This window comes from Procambarus clarkii, chromosome 46, assembly GCF_040958095.1.
Source record: "Procambarus clarkii isolate CNS0578487 chromosome 46, FALCON_Pclarkii_2.0, whole genome shotgun sequence".
In the NCBI taxonomy this organism is placed as follows: domain Eukaryota; kingdom Metazoa; phylum Arthropoda; class Malacostraca; order Decapoda; family Cambaridae; genus Procambarus; species Procambarus clarkii.
In genome coordinates, this window is record NC_091195.1 from 36,689,624 (window position 1) to 36,714,422 (window position 24,799).

The window sequence follows — 24,799 nt, forward strand, 5'->3', positions numbered from 1 at the left end:
ATATAATAACAAAACCAGCGTGGGACATTTACTGCTTGTGTGAAACTTGACAACAGTTGTGTGAGGTGAGAATCATACGGCCCAATATGGCGGCCTCGAGTCCTGTTATCCAACCGGAAGATGTGAACAGACTGCGGTATGGACTGGCTGTGACTAAGGCAGGACGAGACGCGCTAGCAAGTGTGTTTATGTGGTCGTACCGGGGCACCTTCCCAGTAGTGACTTACCTCACTCAGGACTTGGGGTACACCAATGCTCAGTACAGGCGTGTCTTCGATGATCACCAGAGGGATAAACTCGAAGCTTCCTCTGACGCGGCAACTTTTGACATCACCCTGTTGTATAAACTCCTGCAACGTGTGTGTGGTGTGGCTGGGATGAAGGACACCACTCCAGGGCCTCAGGGACCATCACTTGAACACCTCATTTACAGCCTGAAGCAACACCGAAACACGTTGGCCCATGATAATGTGAGAATGTCAGAGCAAGATCTTACGTCAACACTGACGGAGCTCAGTGACTTATTGGCCAAGATGCTGGCTGAGGCCGGCGTCCGGTGTAGGACAAACAGCCAGGATGTGGACCACGTGACCAGAGATGTCACCAAGTATATTGGTGGTCTGCTAGCGAAGGTCAGAGAGCAGCTGGATCCCTCAGATGTGGCGTACTTGCCACAGCTCCGCCAGGAGATTAAGATGTTCAGAAGCCACATCACAGAAGAGGTTAAGCAGGAGCTAACTGACGGGTATAAACTTCTGTACCAGATTGTTCCCGCACCCTGGCTCCTCCTCAACATTAACTACAACCCAAGTCTTGCTTTTACACGACTGCGACTCCTTGAAGATCCCGTCATAGGGACAAGACCCTCCCACGCTGCCAAGGGTCAGGATGGCACAAGACCCTCCCACGCTGCCAAGGGTCAGGATATAAACTATGAAGACATCTTGAGTATGAGACGAGAGGACGGAAGAGTCCCTCAGTGTGTCCTCCTGACGGGGGAAGGTGGTATAGGCAAGACAACTTTACTCAAGCTCATCCTCGAGAAGTGGGTAGAGGAACCTGATGCCATACGTCACCTGGGCACTGTGGACCTCGTTTTCTATGTACAGTGCAGGGACTCACATCTTAATACCTTCGATGATCTCCTCCGCCAGTTGCTGCCTCAAACACTTAGTGATTCTGGTGTCGACTTCCAGCTGTTTAAGGAGATAAGCTTGAGCTTAAATATATTAGTCCTGATTGACGGCTACGACGAGGTCAACGACCATTCAGGAAGGCTGGTGGAGGAGCTGTTGCACCTGCCTGGCAAGGATGTGACGTTGGTGATAACCACACGGCCGGGGTGGGACCAACACCTGTCACAGCTCGTCCCAGACACCAGACCTCGCTGCAACATCCTCGTCTTGGGCATCACTCCAGAACGTCGCGTGGAGTTCGCCGAGAGAACCATCAATTTGCTGGTGAAGGAAGAGAGCCAACGGAGTGTCATCACAGGGAGGTTTACCCAGCGGCTGGAACAGATGAGTCAGTTCCTGGGTGAGTAACTCAACACTCCACTCACCTTGACCTTGTTGGCGCTGCTGTGTGTCGAGGCTCCAGATGAATTTAACAACCTCACCACAAACACTCAAGTCTACGAGAAGATTCATGACTTCATAACCAGTAAACTGGTGTCCAGACTCACAGCCAAACATGTGGTGGACCCCAAAGGAAAATGTGACCAGTTTCTGTTGTTCTTTGAAGAGATTAGTTTAAGAGGGATCCAGAGGCAGGAGTACGACCTTCGGCGGGAGACGGAAGTGGAGATTAGGGAGAAGTGTAACACTCTGGGACTGCCGCAGGAGGAGGTCTTGTCCAACTATTTCACAAGAACCAGCTACCGTCGGGGCCTCAATGTGGTGTGGGTGTTTGGCTATTTTCACGCCAGGTACCAGGAGCATTGTGCCAGCAGGGGGCTGGTCGATCTCTTGTTGAGGGCTGAGCAAGACCGAGGTGATCCAGCATCACACCGGGTGTCAGGGGAAAGGTCTATAATCATTGACCTCTTGGTGGATGTTGTGGTGTGGGTGTTTGGCTATTTTCACGCCAGGTACCAGGAGTATTGTGCCAGCAGGAGGCTGGTCGCTCTCTTGTTGAGGGCTGAGCAAGACCGAGGTGATCCAGCATCACACCGGGTGTCAGGGGAAAGGTCTATAATCATTGACCTCTTGGTGGATGTTGTACGTAAGGAAAAACGCTCCTTGGGAGATCACCTGAGAGGGTCAAAGTTTGGTATTAGCGCCGTGCAACAAGAGTTTATTGAGCGCCCCAGATGGAAGAACATTTTAGTCAGCACTACCGGGGTGCTGTGTGCCCGGGGAGTAGAGCACAGGTTCATTACTCACATAATTGACCTGTGCAAGATGATTACAAATTCGACTGACGAGCTGTTGAAGCATGTAGCAGAGTCCCGCGGGAGTGAGCACGTCATCCAAGCCGTGTGTGAGAAGCTGCGTACAGAACACAGGTGGATAATAGAGAGTGTTGACTCGTGGGTTGTCCTGCCGCTTGTTCTTAAGAAGGTGACACCTAAGAACATTTGCCTAAGAATAATCGATACACCCCAACTAAAGCAGCGCCTGTCTGCACTGTCAGTGCTGGCAACAATGAAGGTAACCATATCCTTAGTTCTTGAATATTTTGAATTATTATTCAGCAAAGATTTTGAGATACCAAAACAATGTTTGGAGAGGCTGACAGCCCCCGGCAGTAAGTGTACCTTAGAGGGGTTTGATGGTCGCTTGTCTGAGGCAGCCATACCCCTCCTGCCTCACACCCTCGAGACCCTCCGCCTGCGCCTCACACTACAGCAACTGCCCGTCCTCATCCGTCACCTGCCTCACCTTCCTCACCTGCAGACTCTTGGTAAATATTCATATTTTCCCACCATAATTTTAAGGGTTATTTATTAATACCAAAATTACGCAAAGGGCTTCATTCGTCATGTTTAATATAGTAATTCAGATTTATATTGTTTACATATATGTTTACAACCTTATGGACGAAAGACTCCTTATATTGTTTACAAATATAGTCACCTTAAGAGCGACAAACACCTTATATTGTTTACAAATATAGTCACCTTAAGAGCGACAAACACCTTATATTGTTTACAAATATAGTCACCTTAAGGGAGACAAACACCTTACATTGTTTACAAATATAGTCACCTTAAGGGTGACAAACACCTGATATTGTTTACAAATATAGTCTCCTTAAGGGTGACAAACACCTTATATTGTTTACAAATATAGTCACCTTAAGGGTGACAAACCTTCTACTTTGATTACAAATATAGACTTATTAAGGGCGACTACTCCATGAATAATAAATTTTCGAAACATTCCGCTGCTGTATATATTCTTGTGCATAAATAATTTCATGAAGTATTTAGCGACGCCAAACTTTTGGTTCAGATGACTTACCACTTTGACTTTGACTCGTGGTACAGATCTCCTTTCACTGTGACCTAATTCCTGTTCAAGATGACCTTTCACTGTGACCTAATTCCTGTTCAGGATGACCTTTCACTGTGACCTAATTCCTGTTCAAGATGACCTTGCACTGTGATCTAATTCCTGTTCAGGATGACCTTTCACTGTGACCTAATTCCTGTTCAAGATGACCTTTCACTGTGACCTAATTCCTGTTCAGGATGACCTTTCACTGTGACCTAATTCCTGTTCAAGATGACCTTTCACTGTGACCTAATTCCTGTTCAAGATGACCTTTCACTGTGACCTAATTCCTGTTCAAGATGACCTTTCACTGTGACCTATTTCCTGTTCAGGATGACCTTTCACTGTGACCTAATTCCTGTTCAGGATGACCTTTCACTGTGACCTAATTCCTGTTCAAGATGACCTTTCACTGTGACCTAATTCCTCTTCAAGATGACCATTCACTGTGACCTAATTCCTGTTCAACATGACCTTTCGCTGTGACCTAATTCCTGTTCAAGATGACCTTTCACACTGACCTAATTCCTGTTCAAGACGACCTTTCACACTGACCTAATTCCTGTTCAAGATGACCTTTTACTGTGACCTAATTCCTGTTCAAGATTACCTTTCACTGTGACCTAATTCCTGTTTAAGATGACCTTTCCTGTGACCTTAATCCCTTGGTTAATTTGACCTTCCGTAACTTTGATCCTTAATTCAGGTGACCCATCTATCCCTGTGACCTTGATACTTGGTCCAGATGACCTTTCACTGTGACCTTGACTTAGTTTATATGACCTTCTAATGAGACTTTGACCATTGATAAAGATGACCATGACTGTGACCTTGACCATGACACAGATGACCTTGACCATGACACAGATGACCTTGACCATTGATACAGATGACCTTGACCATTGATACAGATGACCTTGACCATTGACACAGATAACCTTGACTGTGACCTTGACCATTGATACAGATGACCTTGACCGTGGCTTTTAAAAGCTATTAATACATAGTTTAGATGCTATTAATACTGTCCAAAATACGGACTTGTCATCAGGTAATAAACCCAGCAGTAAGGTGAGTGGATGGCTCAGTATGTCTTCTTGTTATATCTTAGAACATACCAGTAACGACCGTGACTGTATCTCAGTGTATGTCTTCAGTCATTACCCTGGACGACAAGGGCTACGTGGTCCCGGACACCTTGGAGGCCCCGGGTTACGTGGACCCGGACACCCTGGACGCCACGGGCTACGTGGACCCGGACACCCTGGACGCCACGGGCTACGTCGACCCGGACACCCTGGACGCCACGGGCTACGTGGACTCGGACACCCTGGACGCCACGGGCTACGTGGACCCGGACACCCTGGACGCTACGGGCTACGTGGTCCCGGACACCCTGGACGCCACGGGCTACGTGGACCCGGACACCCTGGACGCCACGGGTTACGTGGACCCGGACACCCTGGACGCCCCGGGCTACGTGGACCCGGACACCCTGGACGCCACGGGCTACGTGGACCCAGACACCCTGGACGCCACGGGTTACGTGGACCCGGACACCCTGGACGCCACGGGCTACGTGGACTCGGACACCCTGGACGCCACGGGCTACGTGGACCCGGACACCCTGGACGCTACGGGCTACGTGGTCCCGGACACCCTGGACGCCACGGGCTACGTGGACCCGGACACCCTGGACATCAGGGGCTACGTGGACCCGGACACCCTGGACACTCTGCCGTACCAGGGAAGGACGCTCATCCTGACCATCAGGCGGCGCCTCACTGATGACGACCCCGCCATAGACTGGTGCTGCCACCTGGCGGCTCAGCTGTGTCCTCCCTCAAGAGGAGGGTATAGTGTCCTGTGGTTCTCTGACACGCTTCTCACCAGTACGTATTGACGACATTTTAACACGTGAATATCTGTAACTCAGTTGTTTAATTCACAGTGCTTCCAGTGGTTTCAAAAATATTTTTACATTAAAAGTCATGAATTAGAGAACTTATAAGGCTTCTTGAGTAACTTTGAGCACCGTTTAGCGACCAAGAATATTCATTAAGCAAGCTTCACTGCTTATAAGATAACACTGATCAATATTTAGCCCAACATTGTCTTGCTTAATACAAGCTAGATTTACTTGATATAAGTTTTCTTTGGCATGAGTGTGTGACATAGACAGGTGTGGGTGGGGAGAGTAGCCACGTGTGGGCTTTAGTGTTCCCTCTCATGCGCAGGTGTGGGTGTGGAGAGTAGCCAGGTGTGGGCTTTAGTGTTCCCTCTCATCTACAGGTGTGGGGAGGGAGAGTAGCCAGGTGTGGGCTTTAGTGTTCCCTCTCAAGTACAGGTGTGGGTGGGGAGAGTAGCCAGGTGTGGGCTTCCGAGTTCCCTCTTATCTACAGGTGTGGGTCGGGAGAGTAGGCAGGTGTGACAACGTTTGTTTTCATGTATTAGCTACGTTATTGTGTGGTTGTGAATAAGTTGCCACAACTTACTGCACAACTTTGGCTAAACAATTTTGAGACCGTGTCGCAACCTTAAATGTTGCATAAAAATCGTTTTCCTGATTGATGGAATATATATAAAAAATGTAGAAATATTTTAAAAACATATTTTTATCTATACTAGAAATAAAACTGAAGCATAATAAAAGGTAGGTTAAAAATATTTTATTCATTACTTTCACTTAATGGAGAATCCATGGTAGTGGTGGTGGAATTGTTGCTGGGTTGTGGTTGGTGGCTGTGGTGGTAGGTTGTGATTGGTGGCAGTGGTGGGTGATGTTTATTGTTGGTGGTAGTGGTTGGTTCTAGTGGTGGTTAATAGTTGTGGTTGGTGGTAGTGGTGGTTGATCGCAGTAGTTGGTAATTGTGGTGGCTGATGGTTGTGATTAGTGATAGTAATGGTTATTGTTAATGGTGGTTGAAGTTGTGGTGGTTTATGGTATCTGGCTCTGCTCCACTACCCTCCTCCACATCTGCACCACTACCCTCTTCCTCCTCTGCACCACTACCCTCTTCCTCCTCTGCACCACTACCCTCCTCCTCCTCTGCTCCACTACCCTCCTCCAAATCTGCACCACTACCCTCCTTCTCTGCACCACTACCCTCCTCCACCTCTGCACCACTACCCTCCTCCTCTGCACCACTACCCTCCTCCACCTCTGCACCACTACCCTCCTCCTCCTCTGCACCACTACCCTCCTAATCTGCACCATACCCTCCTCCTCTGCACCACTACCCTCCTCCTCCTCTGCACCACTACCCTCCTCCTCCTCCTCTGCACCACTTCCTTCCTCCTCTGCACCACTTCCCTCCTCCTACTCTGCACCTCTACCTTCTTCCTCCTCTGCACCACTACCCTCCTCCCCCTCCTTGGCACTACTACCCTCCCCCTACTCTGCACCACTACCCTCTTCCTCCTCTGCACCACTACCCTCCTCCTACTCTGCACCTCTACCCTCCTCCTCCTCTGCACCACTACCCTCATCCTCCTCTGCACCACTACCCTCCTCCTCCTCTGCACCACTACCCTCCTCCTACTCTGCACCTCTACCCTCCTCCTCCTCTGCACCACTACTCTCCTTTTCTTCCTCTGCACTACTACCCTCTGCGCCACAACCCTCCTCCTCCTCCTCCTCTACAACACTACCCTCCTCCTCTGCACCACTACCCTCCTCCTCCTCTGCACAACTACCCTCCTCCTCCTCTGCACCACTACCCTCCTCCTCCTCTGCACCACTATCCTCCTCCACCTCTGCACCACTACCCTCCTCGTCTTCTGCACCACTACCCTCATCCTCCTCTGCACCACTACCCTCCTCCTCCTCTGCATCACTACCCTCCTCCTACTCTGCACCTCTACCCTCCTCCTCCTCTGCACCACTACTCTCCTTCTCTTCCTCTGCACTACTACCCTCCTTACCCTCTGCGCCACAACCCTCCTCCTCCTCCTCCTCCTCCTCTACACCACTACCCTCCTCCTCCTCTTCACCACAACCCTCCTCCTCCTCTGCACCACTACCCTCATCCTCCTCTGCACCACTATCCTCATCTTCCTCTGCATCACTACCCTCCTCCTCCTCTGCACCACTACCCTCCTCCTCCTCTGCACCACTACCCTCCTCCACTTCTGCACCACTACCCTCCTCCTCTGCACCACTTCTCTACTTCTCTTCTACAACACTAACCTCCTCCTCTGCAGCACTACCCTCCTGCTCCTCCTCCTCTGCAGCACTACCCTCCTGCTCCTCCTCCTCTGCAGCACTACCCTCCTGCTCCTCCTCCTCTGCAGCACTACCCTCCTGCTCCTCCTCCTCTGCACCACTACCCTCCTCCTCCTCTGCACCATTACCCTCTTCCTCCTCTGCACCACTACCATCCTCCTCCACACCACTACCCGCCTCCTCCTTCGCTGCACCACTACCCGCCTCCTCTTCTGCAGCACTACCCTCCTGCTCCTCCTCCTCTGCACCACTACCCTCATCCTCCTCTGCACCACTACCCTCCTCCTCATCTGCACCACTACCTTCCTCCTCTGCAACACTACCCTTCTCCTCCTCTGCACCACTACCCTCCTCCTCCTCTGCGCAACTACTCTCCCCCTCCTCCTCTGCACCACTACCTTCCTCCTCCTCTTCACCACTACCCTCCCCCTACTCTGCACCACTACCCTCCTCCTCTGCAAAACTACCCTCCTCCTCCTATGCATTACTACCCTCCTCCTCCTCTGCACCACTACCCTCCTCCTCTGCACCACTTCCCTCCTCCTACTCTGCACCTCTACCCTCTTCCTCCTCTGCACCACTACCCTCCTCCCCCTCCTTGGCACCACTACCCTCCCCCTACTCAGCACCACTACCCTCTTCCTCCTCTGCACCACTACCCTCCTCCTACTCTGCACCTCTACCCTCCTCCTCCTCTGCACCACTACCCTCATCCTCCTCTGCACCACTACCCTCCTCCTCCTCTGCACCACTACCTTCCTCCTACTCTGCACCTCTACCCTCCTCCTCCTCTGCACCACTACTCTCCTTCTCTTCCTCTGCACTACTACCCTCCTTACCCTCTGCGCCACAACCCTCCTCCTCCTCCTCCTCCTCTACACCACTACCCTCCTACTCTGCACCACTACCCTCCTCCTCCTCTGCACAACTACCCTCCTCCTCCTCTGCACCACTACCCTCCTCCTCCTCTGCACCACTATCCTCCTCCACCTCTGCACCACTACCCTCCTCGTCTTCTGCACCACTTCCCTCCTCCTCTACACCACTACACTCCTCGTCCTCTACACCACTACCTCCTCCTCTGCACCATTACCCTCCTACTCTGCACCACTACCCTCCTCCTCTGCACCACTACCCTCCTCCTCCTTCTCCTCTGCATCAGTACCTTCCTCCTCCTTTACACCACCACCTTCCTCCCCCCTCCTCCTCTGCTCCACTACCCTCCTCCTCTGCACCACTACCCTCCTCCTCTGCACCACTACTCTCCGCCTCCTTCTCTGCACCAGTACCTTCCTCCTCCTTTACACCACCACCTTCATCCCCCCTCCTCCTCTGCACCACTACCCTCCTCTTCTGCACCACTACCCTCCTCTGGACCACTACCCTCCTCCTCCTCTGCACCACAGCAATACTCCTCTGCATCACTACCCTCCCCATCCTCTGCACCACAACTCTCCTCCTCTGCACCACTACCCTCCTCCTCCTCCTCTGCACCACTAGCCTCATCCTCCTCTGAACTACTACCCTCTTCCTCTGCACCACTACCCTCCTCTTCCTCCTCTGCACCACTACCCTCCTCCTCCTTCTCTGCACCACTACCCTCCTCCTCCTCTGCACCATTACCCTCCTCCTACTCTGCACCACTACCCTCCTCCTCTACACCACTACCATCCTCCTCTGCACCACTACCCTCCTCCTTCTCTGCACCACTACCCTCCTCCTCCTCTGCACCACTACCCTCCTTCTCTGCACCACTACCCTCCTCCTCCTCTTCACCACTACCCTCCTCCTCCTCTGCACCACTACCCTCCTCCTCCTTCTCTGCACCACTACCCTCCTCCTCCTCTGCACCATTACCCTCCTCCTACTCTGCACCACTACCCTCCTCCTCTACACCACTACCCTCCTCCTCTGCACCACTACCCTCCTCCTCTACACCACTACCCTCCTCCTCTGCACCACTACCCTCCTCCTTCTCTGCACCACTACCCTCCTCCTCCTCTGCACCACTACCCTCCTCCTCCTCTGCGCAACTACTCTCCCCCTCCTCCTCTGCACCACTACCCTCCTCCTCTGCAAAACTACCCTCCTCCTCCTATGCATTACTACCCTCCTCCTCCTCTGCACCACTAACCTCCTCCTCTGCACCACTTCCCTCCTCCAACTCTGCACCTCTACCCTCTTCCTCCTGTGCACCACTACCCTCCTCCCCCTCCTTGGCACCACTACCCTCCCCCTACTCTTCACCACTACCCTCTACCTCCTCTGCACCACTACCCTCCTCCTACTCTGCACCTCTACCCTCCTCCTCCTCTTGACCACTACCCTCATCCTCCTCTGCACCACTACCCTCCTCCTCCTCTGCACCACTACCTTCCTCCTACTCTGCACCTCTACCCTCCTCCTCCTCTGCACCACTACTCTCCTTCTCTTCCTCTGCACTACTACCCTCCTTACCCTCTGCGCCACAACCCTCCTCCTCCTCCTCCTCTACACCACTACCCTCCTACTCTGCACCACTACCCTCCTCCTCCTCTGCACAACTACCCTCCTCCTCCTCTGCACCACTACCCTCCTCCTCCTCTGCACCACTATCCTCCTCCACCTCTGCACCACTACCCTCCTCGTCTTCTGCACCACTTCCCTCCTCCTCTACACCACTACACTCCTCGTCCTCTACACCACTACCCTCCTCCTCTGCACCACTACCCTCCTCCTCCTTCTCCTCTGCATCAGTACCTTCCTCCTCCTTTACACCACCACCTTCCTCCCCCCTCCTCCTCTGCACCACTACCCTCCTCCTCTGCACCACTACCCTCCTCCTCTGCACCACTACTCTCCTCCTCCTTCTCTGCACCAGTACCTTCCTCCTCCTTTACACCACCACCTTCCTCCCCCCTCCTCCTCTGCACCACTACCCTCCTCTTCTGCACCACTACCCTCCTCTGGACCACTACCCTCCTCCTCCTCTGCACCACAACAATACTCCTCTGCATCACTACCCTCCCCGTCCTCTGCACCACAACTCTCCTCCTCTGCACCACTACCCTCCTCCTCCTCCTCCTCTGCACCACTACCCTCCTCCTCCTCCTCCTCTGCACCACTAGCCTCCTCCTACTCTGCATCACTACCCTCCTCCTCTGCACCACTACCCTCCTCCTCCTCTGCACCACTACCCTCCTCCTCCTCTGCACCAGTAGCCTCCTTCTACTCTGCACCACTACCCTCCTCCTCTGCACCACTACCCTCCTCCTCCTCCTCCTCTGCACCACTTCCCTCATCCTCCTCTGAACTACTACCCTCTTCCTCTGCACCACTACCCTCCTCCTCCTTCTCTGCACCACTACCCTCCTCCTCCTCTGCACCATTACCCTCCTCCTACTCTGCACCACTACCCTCCTCCTCTACACGACTACCCTCCTCCTCTGCACCACTACCCTCCTCCTTCTCTGCACCACTACCCTCCTCCTTCTCTGCACCACTACCCTCCTCCTCCTCTGCACCACTACCCTCCTCCTTCTCTGCACCACTACCCTCCTCCTCCTCTTCACCACTACCCTCCTCCTCCTCTGCACCACTACCCTCATCCTCCTCTGCACCACTATCCTCCTCTTCCTCTGCATCACTACCCTCCTCCTCCTCTGCACCACTACCCTCCTCCTCCTCTGCACCACTACCCTCCTCCACCTCTGCACCACTACCCTCCTCCTCTGCACCACTTCTCTACTTCTCTTCTACAACACTAACCTCCTCCTCTGCAGCACTACCCTCCTGCTCCTCCTCCCCTGCAGCACTACCCTCCTGCTCCTCCTCCTCTGCTGCACTACCCTCCTGCTCCTCCTCCTCTGCACCACTACCCTCCTCCTCCCCTGCACCATTACCCTCTTCCTCCTCTGCACTACTACCATCCTCCTCCACACCACTACCCGCCTCCTCCTTTGCTGCACCACTACCCTCCTCCTCTTCTGCAGCACTACCCTCCTGCTCCTCTTCCTCTGCACCACTACCCTCATCCTCCTCTGCACCACTACCCTCCTCCTCATCTGCACCACTACCTTTCTCCTCTGCACCACTACCCTCCTCCTCCTTCTCTGCACCACTACCCTCCTCCTCCTCTGCACCATTACCCTCCTCCTACTCTGCACCACTACCCTCCTCCTCTACACCACTACCCTCCTCCTCTGCACCACTACCCTCCTCCTTCTCTGCACCACTACCCTCCTCCTCCTCTGCACCACTACCCTCCTCCTTCTCTGCACCACTACCCTCCTCCTCCTCTTCACCACTACCCTCCTCCTCCTCTGCACCACTACCCTCCTCCTCCTCTTCACCACTACCCTCCTCCTCCTCTGCACCACTACCCTCCTCCTACTCTGCACCACTACCCTCCTCCTCTGCAAAACTACCCTCCTTCTCCTTTGCATTACTACCCTCCTCCTCCTCTGCACCACTACCCTCCTCCTACTCTGCACCTCTACCATCCTCCACCTCTGCACCACTACCCTCATCCTCCTCTGCTCCACTATCCTCCTCCTTCTCCTCCGCTGCACCACTACCCTCATCCTCCTCTGCACCACTATCCTCCTCCTCCTCCTCCTGTGCACCACTACCCTCCTCCTCCTCTGCACCACTACCCTCCTCCTCCTCCTGTTCGGAACCACTAACCTCTTCCTCCTCCTCTGCACCACTAACCTCGTCCTCTGCACCACTACCCTCATCTTCCTCTGCACCACTACCATCCCCCTCCGCACCACTACCCTCCTCCTCTGCACTACTACCCTCCTCTTCTGCACCACTACCCTCATCCTTCTCTGCACCACTACCCTCCTCCTCCTCTGCACCACTCCCCTCCTCCTCCACTGCACCACTTCCCTCCTCCTCCTCTGCACCACAACCCCTCATCCTCCTCTGCACCACTACTCTACTTCTCTTTTACAACACTACCCTCCTCCTCCTCCTCCTCCTCCTCCTCCTCCTCTGCACCACTACCCTCCTCTGCACCACTACCCTCTTCCTCCTCTGCACCACTACCCTCTTCTGCAGCACTACCCTCCTCCTCCTCCTCCTCTGCACCACTACCCTCCTCCTCTGCACCACTACCCTCCTCTTCCTCTGCACCACTACCCTCCTCCTCTGCACCACTACCCTCCTGCTCTGCACTACTACCCTCCTCCTCATCTGCGCCACTTCCCTCCCCCTCCTACTCTGCACCACTATCCTCCTCCTCCTCCGCACCACTACCCTCGTCCTTCTCTGCACCACTATTCTCCTCCTCTGCACCACTACCCTCCTCCTTCTCTGCACCTCTATCCTCTTCCGCTGCACCACTACACTACTCCTCCTTGGCATCACTACCCTCCTCCCCTGCACCACTACCCTCCTCCTCCTCTGCACCACTGCCCTCCTCCTCCTCTGCACCACTAATCTCCTCCTCTGAACCACTACCCTCCTGCTCTGCACTACTACCCTCCTCCTCCTCTGCGCCACTTCCCTCCCCCTCCTCCTCCGCACCACTACCCTCCTCCTTCTTCTCTGCACCACTACCCTCCTCCTCCGCTGCACCACTACCCTCCTCCTCCTTTGCACCACTACCCCCCTCCATCTCTGCACCACTACCCTCCTCCTCCTCCTCTGCACCACTACCCTCCTCCTCTGCACCACTACCCTCCTCCTCTGCACCACTACCCTCCTCCTCCGCTGCACCACTACCCTCCTCCTCCTCTGCACCACTACCCTTCTCCTCCTCTGCACTACAACCCTCCTCCTCTGCACCATTACCCTCATCCTCCTCTGCACCACTACCATCCTCCTCCTCTGCACCACTGCCCTCCCCTCCTCTGAACCACTACTCTCCTCCTCCTCTGCACCATTACCCTCATCCTCCTCTGCACCACTACCCTCCTCCTCCTCTGCACCACTGCCCTCCCCTCCTCTGAACCACTACTCTCCTCCTCCTATGCACCACTTCCCTCCTCCTCCTCTGCACCACTTCCCTCCTCCTCCTCTGCACCACTTCCCTCTTCCTCCTCTGCACCACTACCCTCCTCCTACTCTGCACCTCTACCATCCTCCACCTCTGCACCACTACCCTCATCCTCCTCTGCACCACTATCCTCCTCCTCTTCCGCTGCACCACTACCCTCATCGTCCTCTGCACCACTATCCTCCTCCTCCTCCTCTGCACCACTACCCTCATCCTCCTCTGCACCACTACCATCCTCCTTCTCTGCACCACTACCCTCCTAATCTGCACCACTACCCTCCTCCTCCTCTGCACCACTACCCTCCTCCTCCTCTGCACCACTACCCTCCTCCTCCTCTGCACCACTACCCTCCTCCTCGGCACCACTACCCTCCTGCTCTGCACTACTACCCTCCTCCTCATCTGCGCCACTTCCCTCCCCCTCCTCCTCTTCACCACTACCCTCCTCCTCCGCACCACTACCCTCCTCCTTCTCTGCACCACTATCCTCCTCCTCTGCACCACTACCCTCCTCCTTCTCTGCACCTCTATCCTCTTCCGCTGCACCACTACACTCCTCCTCCTCTGCATCACTACCCTCCTCTGCACCACTACCCTCCTCCTCCTCTGCACCACTACCCTCCTCCTCTGCACCACTACCCTTCTCCTCCTCCGAACCACTACCCTCCTCCTCCTCTGCACCACTACCCTCTTCCTCTGCACCACTACCCTCCTCCACTTCTGCACCACTACCCTCCTCCTCTGCACCACTTCCCTTCTCCTCCTCCGCACCACTACCCTCCTCCTCCTTCTCTGCACCACTACCCTCCTCCTCCGCTGCACCACTACCCTCCTCCTCCTCTGCACCACTACCCCCCTCCATCTCTGCACCACTACCCTCCTCCTCCTCTGAACCACTACCCTCCTCCTCCTCCGCACCACTACCCTTCTCCTCCTCCGCACCACTACCCTCCTCCTCCTCTGCACCACTACCCTCCTCCTCCTCCTCCTCTGCACCACTACCCTACCCCTCCTCTGCACCACTGCCCTCCTCCTCCTCTGCACCACTACACTCCCGCTCCTCCTATGCACCACTACCCTCCTCCTCCTCTGCAGCACTACCCTCCTCCTCTTCCTCCTCTGCACCACTACTCTCCTCCTCCTTCTCCTCTGCACCAGTCCCTTACGCCTCCTTCACACCAACACCTTCCTCCCCCTCCTTCTCTGCACCACTACCCTCCTCCTCTGCACCACTACCCTCCTCCTCTGCACCACTACCCTCCTCGTCCTCTGCACCACAACTCACCTCCTCTGCACCACTACCCTCCTCCTCTGCACCACTACACTCCTCATCCTCTACACCACTACCTCCTCCTCTGCACCATTACTCTCCTACTCTGCACCACTACCCTCCTCCTCTGCACCACTACCCTCCTCCTCCTTCTCCTCTGCACCAGTCCCTTCCTCCTCCTTTACACCACCACCTTCCTCCCCCTCCTTCTCTGCACCACTACCCTCCTCTTCTGCACCACTACCCTCCTCCTCTGCACCACTACCCTCCTCCTCCTCTGCACCACAACTCACCTCCTCTGCACCACTACCCTCCTCCTCTGCACCACTACCCTCCTCCTCCTCTGCACCACAACAATACTCCTCTGCATCACTACCCTCCTTGTCCTCTGCACCACAACTCTCCTCCTCTGCACCACTACCCTCCTCCTCCTCCTCTGCACCACTAGCCTCCTCTTACTCTGCACCACTACCCTCCTCTGCACCACTACCCTCCTCCTCCTCTGCAGCACTACCCTCCTTCTCCTCCTCTGCACCACTAACCTCGTCCTCTGCACCACTAACCTCGTCCTCTGCACCACTACCCTCATCTTCCTCTGCACCACTACCATCCTCCTCCGCACCACTAACCTCCTCCTCTGCACTACTACCCTCCTCTTCTGCACCACTACCCTCATCCTTCTCTGCACCACTACCCTCCTCCTCCTCTGCACCACTACCCTCCTCCTCTGCACCACTACCCTCCTCCTCCTCTGCACCACAACCCTCATCCTCCTCTGCACCACTACTCTACTTCTCTTCTACAACACTACCCTCCTCCTCTGCAGCACTACCCTCCTCCTCCTCCTCCTCTGCACCGCTACCCTCCTCCTCCTCTGCACCACTACCCTCTTCCTCCTCTGCACCACTACCCTCCTCCTCTGCAGCACTACCCTCCTCCTCCTCCTTCTCTGCACCACTACCCTCCTCCTCCTCTGCACCACTACCCTCCTCCTCCTCTGCACCACTACCCTCCTCCTCTGCACCACTACCCTCCTGCTCTTCACTACTACCCTCCTCCTCATCTGCGCCACTTCCCTCCCTCTCCTCCTCTGCACCACTACCCTCCTCCTCCGCACCACTACCCTCCTCCTTCTCTGCACCACTATCCTCCTCCTCTGCACCACTACCCTCCTCCTTCTCTGCACCTCTATCCTCTTCCGCTGCACCACTACACTCCTCCTCCTCTGCATCACTACCCTCCTCCTCTGCACCACTACCCTCCTCCTCCTCTGCACCACTACCCTCCTCCTCCTCTGCACCACTACCCTCCTCCTCCTCTGCACCACTACCCTCCTCCTCTGCACCAGTACCCTCCTCCTCCTCTGCACCACTACCCTCCTCCTCTGCACCACTACCCTCCTCCGCTGCACCACTACCCTCCTCCTCCTCTGCACCACTACCCCCCTCCATCTCAGCACCACTACCCTCCTCCTCCTCTGAACCACTACCCTCCTCCTCCGCACCACTACCCTTCTCCTCCCCCGCACCACTACCCTCCTCCTCCTCTGCACCACTACCCTCCTCCTCCTCCTCTGCACCACTACCCTCCTCCTCCTCCTCTGCACCATTACCTTCCTACTCCTTCTCCTCTGCACCACTACCCTCTTCCTCTCTACCACTACCCTCCTCCTATGCACCACTACCCTCCTCCTCTCTGCACCATTACCCTCCTCCTCCTCCTCTGCATCACTACCCTCTTCCTCTCTACCATTACCCTCCTCCTCCTCTGCACCACTACCCTCCTCCTTCTCTGCACAACTACCCTCCTCCTACTCTGCACCACTACCCTCCCCCTCCTCTGCGCCAATGTAATGATCTGGGGCTCAGCTCATTGGTTCTCCCTTCTCCCCTCTTTTCCCTCCCCTTCTCCCCTCCTTTCCTTCTCCCTCTCCCCTCCCCTTGGCCGTCATTCGTCTCCTCTCCTCTTCCCCCCCCCCCCTGTCGCCCATTTGTCAGGGTCAAGAGGTTGACCTGAGGGTAGGGTGGTCGTGGATACCTTGGCTTCTCCCACTCAACTTCCCCACTCAGATATTTCCCTCTCCACCCCCTCTCATCCCTCTCTGTCCCTCTCAGCAGCGGCCGTCCCCATACCAGGCAGAGTCAAATTTCCCTACTCCTATCTTAGAGGAGACAGGCTTGAACATAAATTATCAGTTTTGTAAACATTGCTCGCAGGTGTCTGGGCTCCATAGACGCGCCTTGTCCCCCTTCTCTAGCTGGGGAGAGCTGACTCAATCTTCAGAAATTCATGTAGCTTTCCACGACAGATCAGTGAAGGTGATTGGCATGAGATAAGGGCCAAGTCCTTATTGGCCCTAGAGAGCCAGACCTCAGGCCTACGTGTTAAATGGTTGGCCAGGGCCAAAATAATGGGTGGAGCCCTGGGGCTGTATTAGATGGTGGGAGGAGCAATCCTTCCCAGCAATAAGTTGGAAAAACTAAATTTCATCAGTGTGTCTTGGGAGTGTATTAGGAACAGGGCCGCAAGCCCGTATCCTCGGGGCTGAGGGCAGCCATCAATATCTTGGCCGTAGTGCGGGTATTTAAGGTATAGTGCACTTGAGTTTTGTGTCCTCGGTAAATATCCATTGTGCCTCTAGGGAAAATAGAATAGGTGATGTGTTCAAATTGTCTTAATTTACATGTTTCATAAAATAAATTGTATAGCTTGTCCAGTGGTATTCACTTAACTCCCCTTTGATATATTTTGCTACTTTGTCATTTTTAGGTGTTGTATTGGAAGCCCCCCCAGGTTCTCCTACTATTAATAGATACTAAAGTTGCCCTTGGATTCAAATAAGTAACGTAAATTACACAAACTAATTTTCCAAAATTTATTTCTGAAATTCATATTACCCGGAGTCCCATGGTTACTGATTCCTTGCCTTCCTGGGGGATCGGTGATAGACACATTCAGGTATGGTTGGTCGGGAAGGTGGTGGCAGTGTAAATGTGTTTTGTTATTGTTTTTAACTAATAACCCTTGTCCTTGGTGTATCTTCCTCATTTAATATTCCTCTTACATACGGGGCAGTCCAGTGAGGGGTCATACTGGACTGTAACAGTGTTAAGCTGGGGTATTGAGTGAAGAGAGACAGAGAATTACAACAGAGAGCGTATAGTACGATTATGAGAGATCACAAGATAACAGGATTAATACTGGGGAACATTGGGTTATTACAATAAAGGCCGCGGTTATTACGGCAGGGTAAGCGGTCGTTACAATGGTAGCAGCGGTGTTTCAATAATTTCTTGACGATTATTGAAGCCTCACGCGCCTGTCCGTTCGGTTATGTTATGTGGTGAGGGTGCAGCCGGGGCCCATGAGATAGAGTCGACGGTAATCCTATGTGGTGCGATTCGCATAGAGTAGGCGATTCTAGGGTCGTGAGGGCTGGGAAGTTTAATTATATACAGTAAGCGTATGCGCTAATCAGACAGTTTAGCGTGGAGGCCGCCTTGGGTAGTTGGAAAGGGTATTATTTTTCTCGACCCTCTGCAACTACGGACAAGGGTGCTGCGTGGTGGTTTTCGCAGCAACAATTCTAGGTGTCGAATTGTCGGGGCGGGGAAGTATTAACACGCTAATTATTATCCCTGAGGGCGTGGTAGGCGACCCAATCGCTAGATTTTTACGGTACAGCCATGAAGGTACCAAGAGTTCACTGAGGGATGGCGTAGTAGATTCTCTAGCAACGGAATTACGGTGGTGTCGGACAGTTAGATCCGTCGGTTGTTCCGCTATCTAGTCTAACCGTTGACCGCGAAGGACAGGATTATTTGGTACTGTCGGCATCTAGGTGGATGTGGTTACCTAGGCTTGGAGAAGCGACAGGGCGGGCCGGGACGGGACGGTTATTGGTTAAATCGAGATTTCCTTAAGTACTAAATTAAGTTCCCTGTATATTAGGTTCCTTTTCAGGTTAAGTATCCCTTCGTTAGTTAAGTGTTTCCCCTTGTTTACGTAATTCTCGTATATAAGTGTTATTATTTTTTCTAAGAATTTGTTTTACATGTTTAAGTCTGGAATTTTTGTTTTCGTATTGTGCAGTATTAATTCTTTGAGAGAATTACTAAAAGGTGAGTGGTTTACTGTTTTCAAGTGAAGTGCGGTGCATAAAGTGCAGTCAGTGAAAGAACTGAAATCAGTGAAATCGTGGAAAATTTTTGTGATGACATTTTTCAAAGTCGCTTGGAAAATCTCAATTTCGGAATAAATTCTAGTTTTGTGCCTGACCATACGATCATCGGGTCGTCAGTGTTAATTCAAGTGTGCGATTAAAGTGATCCGAGTGCGAACTTTGAGAGACCAAAAGTCGAATTTTGGTCATTTAAGCGACTTAGCGTTGGGACTCTGAATTTTCTAGCGGTTTTACTCAGCGCCCAGTGTGACAGCGCTCAGTAATTGTTTGCGCTCAACCAAGTGTCTAAGTGTCTCGCGAGTGGTATATTTAGTTCAAGTGATAAGCGAACTACACGTCGGTATTTAATTTATAATTTTGAGAAAAGAAATACTTGGTTAATTAAGAATTAGTGCGGAGACTACTTTCTGAGGATTAGGCTTCGTGACAGTGAGCGCGCCTTTAATTTTTGTATACTTACCAACGTGTCCAAGTGGTTAGCGAGTGTTATAATCCGTTAAAGTAACAAGTCAACTACGCGCCAGTATTTAAATTATAATTTTGGGAAATTAATTACTAATTTTTACTTAAGGTTCAGCGCGACTCTGTAGCTGTGAGCGTCGCAGTTATCAGTGTATATTTCTCAGTATTGTACAACGCGACCGGCGGTGAACAAGTGTATGCTATGTAAACATCGAGTTCTTACAGTAACGTAAATAATTAATTTAACATTAATTTGGTTTAACTAATAATACTTATAATTATATCCGAGCGCCGTTGTTAGCGTCGGGCGTTACGGAATTAAAAATAATTGTTGAAGATATAAACATCGCGCCAGTGTTAAATTAACGTTACCGTCGTTCATTCCTAGTGCGCCTAAGATTTTCAAGAAAAATTTAAGAAATTCAGTTAACGTAAAGTGTTGTAATTATTGTGCGCTGGTAAACTAGACTGATTATTTTCGATAAATAAAAACAGAGTGGAAACTAAATTATTTACAGTAAATTCAGTGTAATTCCTTTCGCGTAAATATTAATTGTATAAATTCAGTATATCTGGTTCAAGAATTCGGTAATTATCATTTTTCTAAGATTTATATTGGATTTGCATTTACAGACAAAGTCGTACTATAATTATTTTTATATTTGCGTTACCAGTCCACTTCGAGTGTCTAATAAATATGGTGGAAATTAATTTCATTTTTTCAAGTTTATTCTAGTAGTCCGTTCATATAATAATTAACGTAACCTTTTTATGTGGTTTATAAGTGCGCATATATAGTTTGTTCAACATCGTATACAGTGTTTGTTTCACAAGTATTGATTAGTAGTCGATGGCGGCTGCGTATTTCCATCTGTCCGCACCTCCTCCTCACCACTACCCTCCTCCTCCTCTGCACCACTACCATTCTCCTCCTCTGCACCACTACCCTCCCCCTCCTCCTCTGCACCACTACCCTCCTCCTCCTCTGCACCACAACAATACTCCTCTGCATCACTACCCTCCCCGTCCTCTGCACCACAACTCTCCTCCTCTGCACCACTACCCTCCTCCTCCTCCTCTGCACCACTAGCCTCCTCCTACTCTGCACCACTACCCTCCTCTGCACCACTACCCTCCTCCTCCTCTGCACCACTACCCTCCTTCTCCTCTGCACCAGTAGCCTCCTCATACTCTGTACCACTACCCTCCTCCTCTTTACCGCTACCCTACTCCTCCTCTGCACCACTACCCTCCTCATCCTCCTCTGCACCACTACCCTCCTCCTCTGCACCACTACCCTCCTCCTCCTCCTCCTCTGCACCACTACCCTCATCCTCCTCCTCTGCACCACTACCCTCCTCCTCCTATGCACCACTACCCTCCTCCTTCTGTGCACCACAACGCTCCTCCTCCTCTTCACCATTACCCTCATCCTCCTCTGCACCACTACCCTCCTCCTCCTCTGCACCACTACCCTCCTCCTCCTCTTCACCACTACCCTCCCCCTACTCTGCACCACTACCCTCCTACTCCTCTGCACCACTACCCTTCTCTGCACCACTACCCTCCTCCTCCTCTGCACCAGTAGCCTCCTCCTACTCTGCACCACTACCCTCCTCCTCTGCACCACTACCCTCCTCCTCCTCTGCACCACTACTCTCCTCCTCCTCTGCACCACTACCCTCCTCCTCATCTGCACCACTACCTTCCTCCTCTGCACCACTACCCTCCTCCTCCTCTGCACCACTACCCTCCTCCTCTTCTGCGCTACTACCCTCCCCCTCCTCCTCTGCACCACTACCCTCCTCCTCCTCTTTACCACTACCCTCCCCCTACTCTGCACCACTACCCTCATCCTCCTCTGCACCACTACCGTCCTCCTCTGCAAAATTACCCTCCTCCTCCTTTGCATTACTACCCTCCTCCTCCTCTACACCACTACCCTCCTCCTACTCTGCACCTCTACCCTCCTCCTCCTCTGCACCACTACCCTCATCCTCCTCTGCACCACTATCCTCCTCCTTCTCCGCTGCACCACTACCCTCATCCTCCTCTGCACCACTACCCTCCTCCTCCTCTGCACCACTACTCTCCTCCTCCTCTGCACCACTACCCTCCTCCTCATCTGCACCACTACCTTCCTCCTCTGCACCACTACCCTCCTCCTCCTCTGCACCACTACCCTCCTCCTCTTCTGCGCTACTACCCTCCCCCTCCTCCTCTGCACCACTACCCTCCTCCTCCTCTTTACCACTACCCTCCCCCTACTCTGCACCACTACCCTCATCATCCTCTGCACCACTACCGTCCTCCTCTGCAAAATTACCCTCCTCCTCCTTTGCATTACTACCCTCCTCCTCCTCTACACCACTACCCTCCTCCTACTCTGCACCTCTACCCTCCTCCTCCTCTGCACCACTACCCTCATCCTCCTCTGCACCACTATCCTCCTCCTTCTCCGCTGCACCACTACCCTCATCCTCCTCTGCACCACTACCCTCCTCCTCCTCTGCACCACTACCCTCCTAATCTGCACCACTACCCTCCTCCTCCTCCTCTGCACCACTGCCCTCCTCCTCTGCACCACTACCTTCCTCCTACTCTGCACCACTACCCTCCTCCTCCTCCTCCTGTTCTGCACCACTAACCTCTTCCTCCTCCTCTGTTCCACTACCCTCCTTTTCCTCCTCTGCACCACTAACCTCGTCCTTTGCACCACTACCCTCATCTTCCTCTGCACCACTTCCCTCCTCCTCCTCTGCACCACTACCCTCCTCCTCCTCTGCACCACTACCATCCTCCACCTCTGCACCACTACCCTCCTCCTCTGCACCACTACCCTCCTCCTCTGCACCACTACTCTACTTCTCTTCTACAACACTAACCTCCTCCTCTGCAGCACTACCCTCCTGCTCCTCCTCCTCTGCACCACTACCCTCCTCCTCCTCTGCACCAATACCCTCTTCCTCCTCTGCACCACTACCATCCTCCTCCGCACCACTACCCTCCTCCTCCTCTGCACCACTACCCTCCTCCTTCTCTGCACGACTACCCTCTTCCTCTGCACCACTACCCTCTTCCTCCTCTGCACAACAACCCTCATCCTCCTCTGCACCACTACTCTACTTCTCTTCTACATCACTACCCTCCTCCTCCTCATCTGCACCACTACCCTCCTCCTCCTCTGCACCACTACCCTCTTCCTCCTCTGCACCACTACCTTCCTTCTCTGCAGCACTACCCTACTCCTCCTCCTTCTCTGCACCACTACCCTCCTTCTCCTCTGCACCACTACCCTCCTCCTCCTCTGCACCACTACCCTCCTCCCCTGCACCACTACCCTCCTGTTCTGCACTACTACCCTCCTCCTCCTCTGCGCCACATCCCTCCCCCTCCTCCTCTGCACCACTACCCTCCTCATCCTCCGCACTACTACCCTCCTCCTTCTCTGCAACACTATCCTCCTCCTCTGCACCACTACCCTCCTCCTTCTCTGTACCTCTATCCTCTTCCTCTGCACCACTACACTCCTCCTCTGCATCACTACCCTCCTCCTCTGCACAACTACCCTCCTCCTCCTCTGCACCACTACCCTCTTCCTCCTCTGCACAACAACCCTCATCCTCCTCTGCACCACTACTCTACTTCTCTTCTACAACACTACCCTGCTCCTCTGCAGCACTACCCTCCTCCTCCTCATCTGCACCACTACCCTCCTCCTCCTCTGCACCACTACCCTCTTCCTCCTCTGCACCACTACCTTCCTCCTCTGCAGCACTACCCTACTCCTCCTCCTTCTCTGCACCACTACCCTCCTCCTCCTCTGCACCACTACCCTCCTCCTTCTCTGCACCACAACCCTCCTCCTCTGCACCACTACCCTCCTGCTCTGCACTACTACCCTCCTCCACCTCTGCGCCACTTCCGTCCCCCTCTTCCTCCGAACCACTACCCTCCTCCTCCTTCTCTGCACCACTTCCCTCCTCCTCCTCTGCACCACTACCCTCCTCCTCCTCCTCCTCTGCACCTCTACCATCCTCCTCTGCACCACTACCCTCCTCCTCTGCACCACTACCCTCCTCCTCCTCCTCTGCACCATTACCCTCCTACTCCTCCTCCTCTGCACCACTACCCTCTTCCTCTCTACCACTACCCTCCTCCTCTGCACCACTACCCTCCTCCTCCTCTGCACCATTACCCTCCTCCTCCTCCTCCTCTGCATCACTACCCTCTTCCGCTCTACCACTACCCTCCTCCTCCTCTGCACCACTACCCTCCTCCTCTGCACAACTACCCTCCTCCTAATCTGCACCACTACCCTCCCCCTCCTCTGCGCCACAACCCTCCCCCTCCTCCTCTGCACCACTACCCTCCTCCTCCGCCGCACCACGACCCTCCTCCTCCTCTGCACCACTACCCTTCTCCTTCTCTGCACCACTACCCTCCCCCTCCTCTGCACCACTATCCTCCTCCTTTTCCGCACCACGACCCTCCTCCTCCTCTGCACCACTACCCTTCTCCTCCTCCTCTGCACCACTACCCTCTCCCTCCTCTGCACCACTATCCTCCTCCTCCTCCGCACCACTACCCTCCTCCTCCTCTGCACCACTACCCTCCTCCTCCTCCGCACCACTACCCTCCTCCTCCTCTGCACCACTACCCTCCTCCTACTCTGCACCACTACCCTTCTCCTCCTCTGCACTACTACCCTCCTCCTCTGCACCGCTACCCTCCTCCTCCTCTGCACCACTACCCTCTTCCTCCTGTGCACCACTACCCTCCTCCTCCTCTGCACCACTACCCTCCTCCTCCTCTGCACTACTACCCTCCTCCTCCTCTTCACCACTACCCTCCTCCTCTGCACCACTACCCTCCTCCTCCTCTGCTCCACTACGCTCCTCCTCCTCTGCACCACTACCCTCCTCCTCTGCACCACTACCCTCCTCCTCCTCTGCACCACTACCCTCCTCCTCTGCACCACTACCCTCCTGCTCTGCACTACTACCCTCCTCCTCCTCTGCGCCACTTCCCTCCCCCTCCTCCTCCGCACCACTACCCTCCTCCTCCTTCTCTGCACCACTACCCTCTTCCGCCGCAGCACCACTACCCTCCTCCTCCTCTGCACCACTACCCCCCTCCATCTCTGCACCACTACCCCCCTCCATCTCTGCACCACTAA

At 53.8% G+C, this 24,799-nt stretch overlaps 1 protein-coding gene across 1 annotated transcript in view; it reads left to right on the top strand.

Annotated features, from left to right (window-relative positions):
• The first annotated feature begins 2,402 nt into the window (after window positions 1-2,402).
• Window positions 2,403-24,799, top strand: part of LOC138350683 (uncharacterized) — a 36,536-nt gene continuing 14,139 nt past the window's right edge. Inside the window, exons 1-2 of the mRNA XM_069301917.1 lie at window positions 2,403-2,904; window positions 4,655-5,389. Of these exons, the coding sequence (XP_069158018.1) occupies window positions 2,403-2,904; window positions 4,655-5,389 (1,237 nt within the window). The remainder of the gene's footprint in view (window positions 2,905-4,654; window positions 5,390-24,799) is intronic.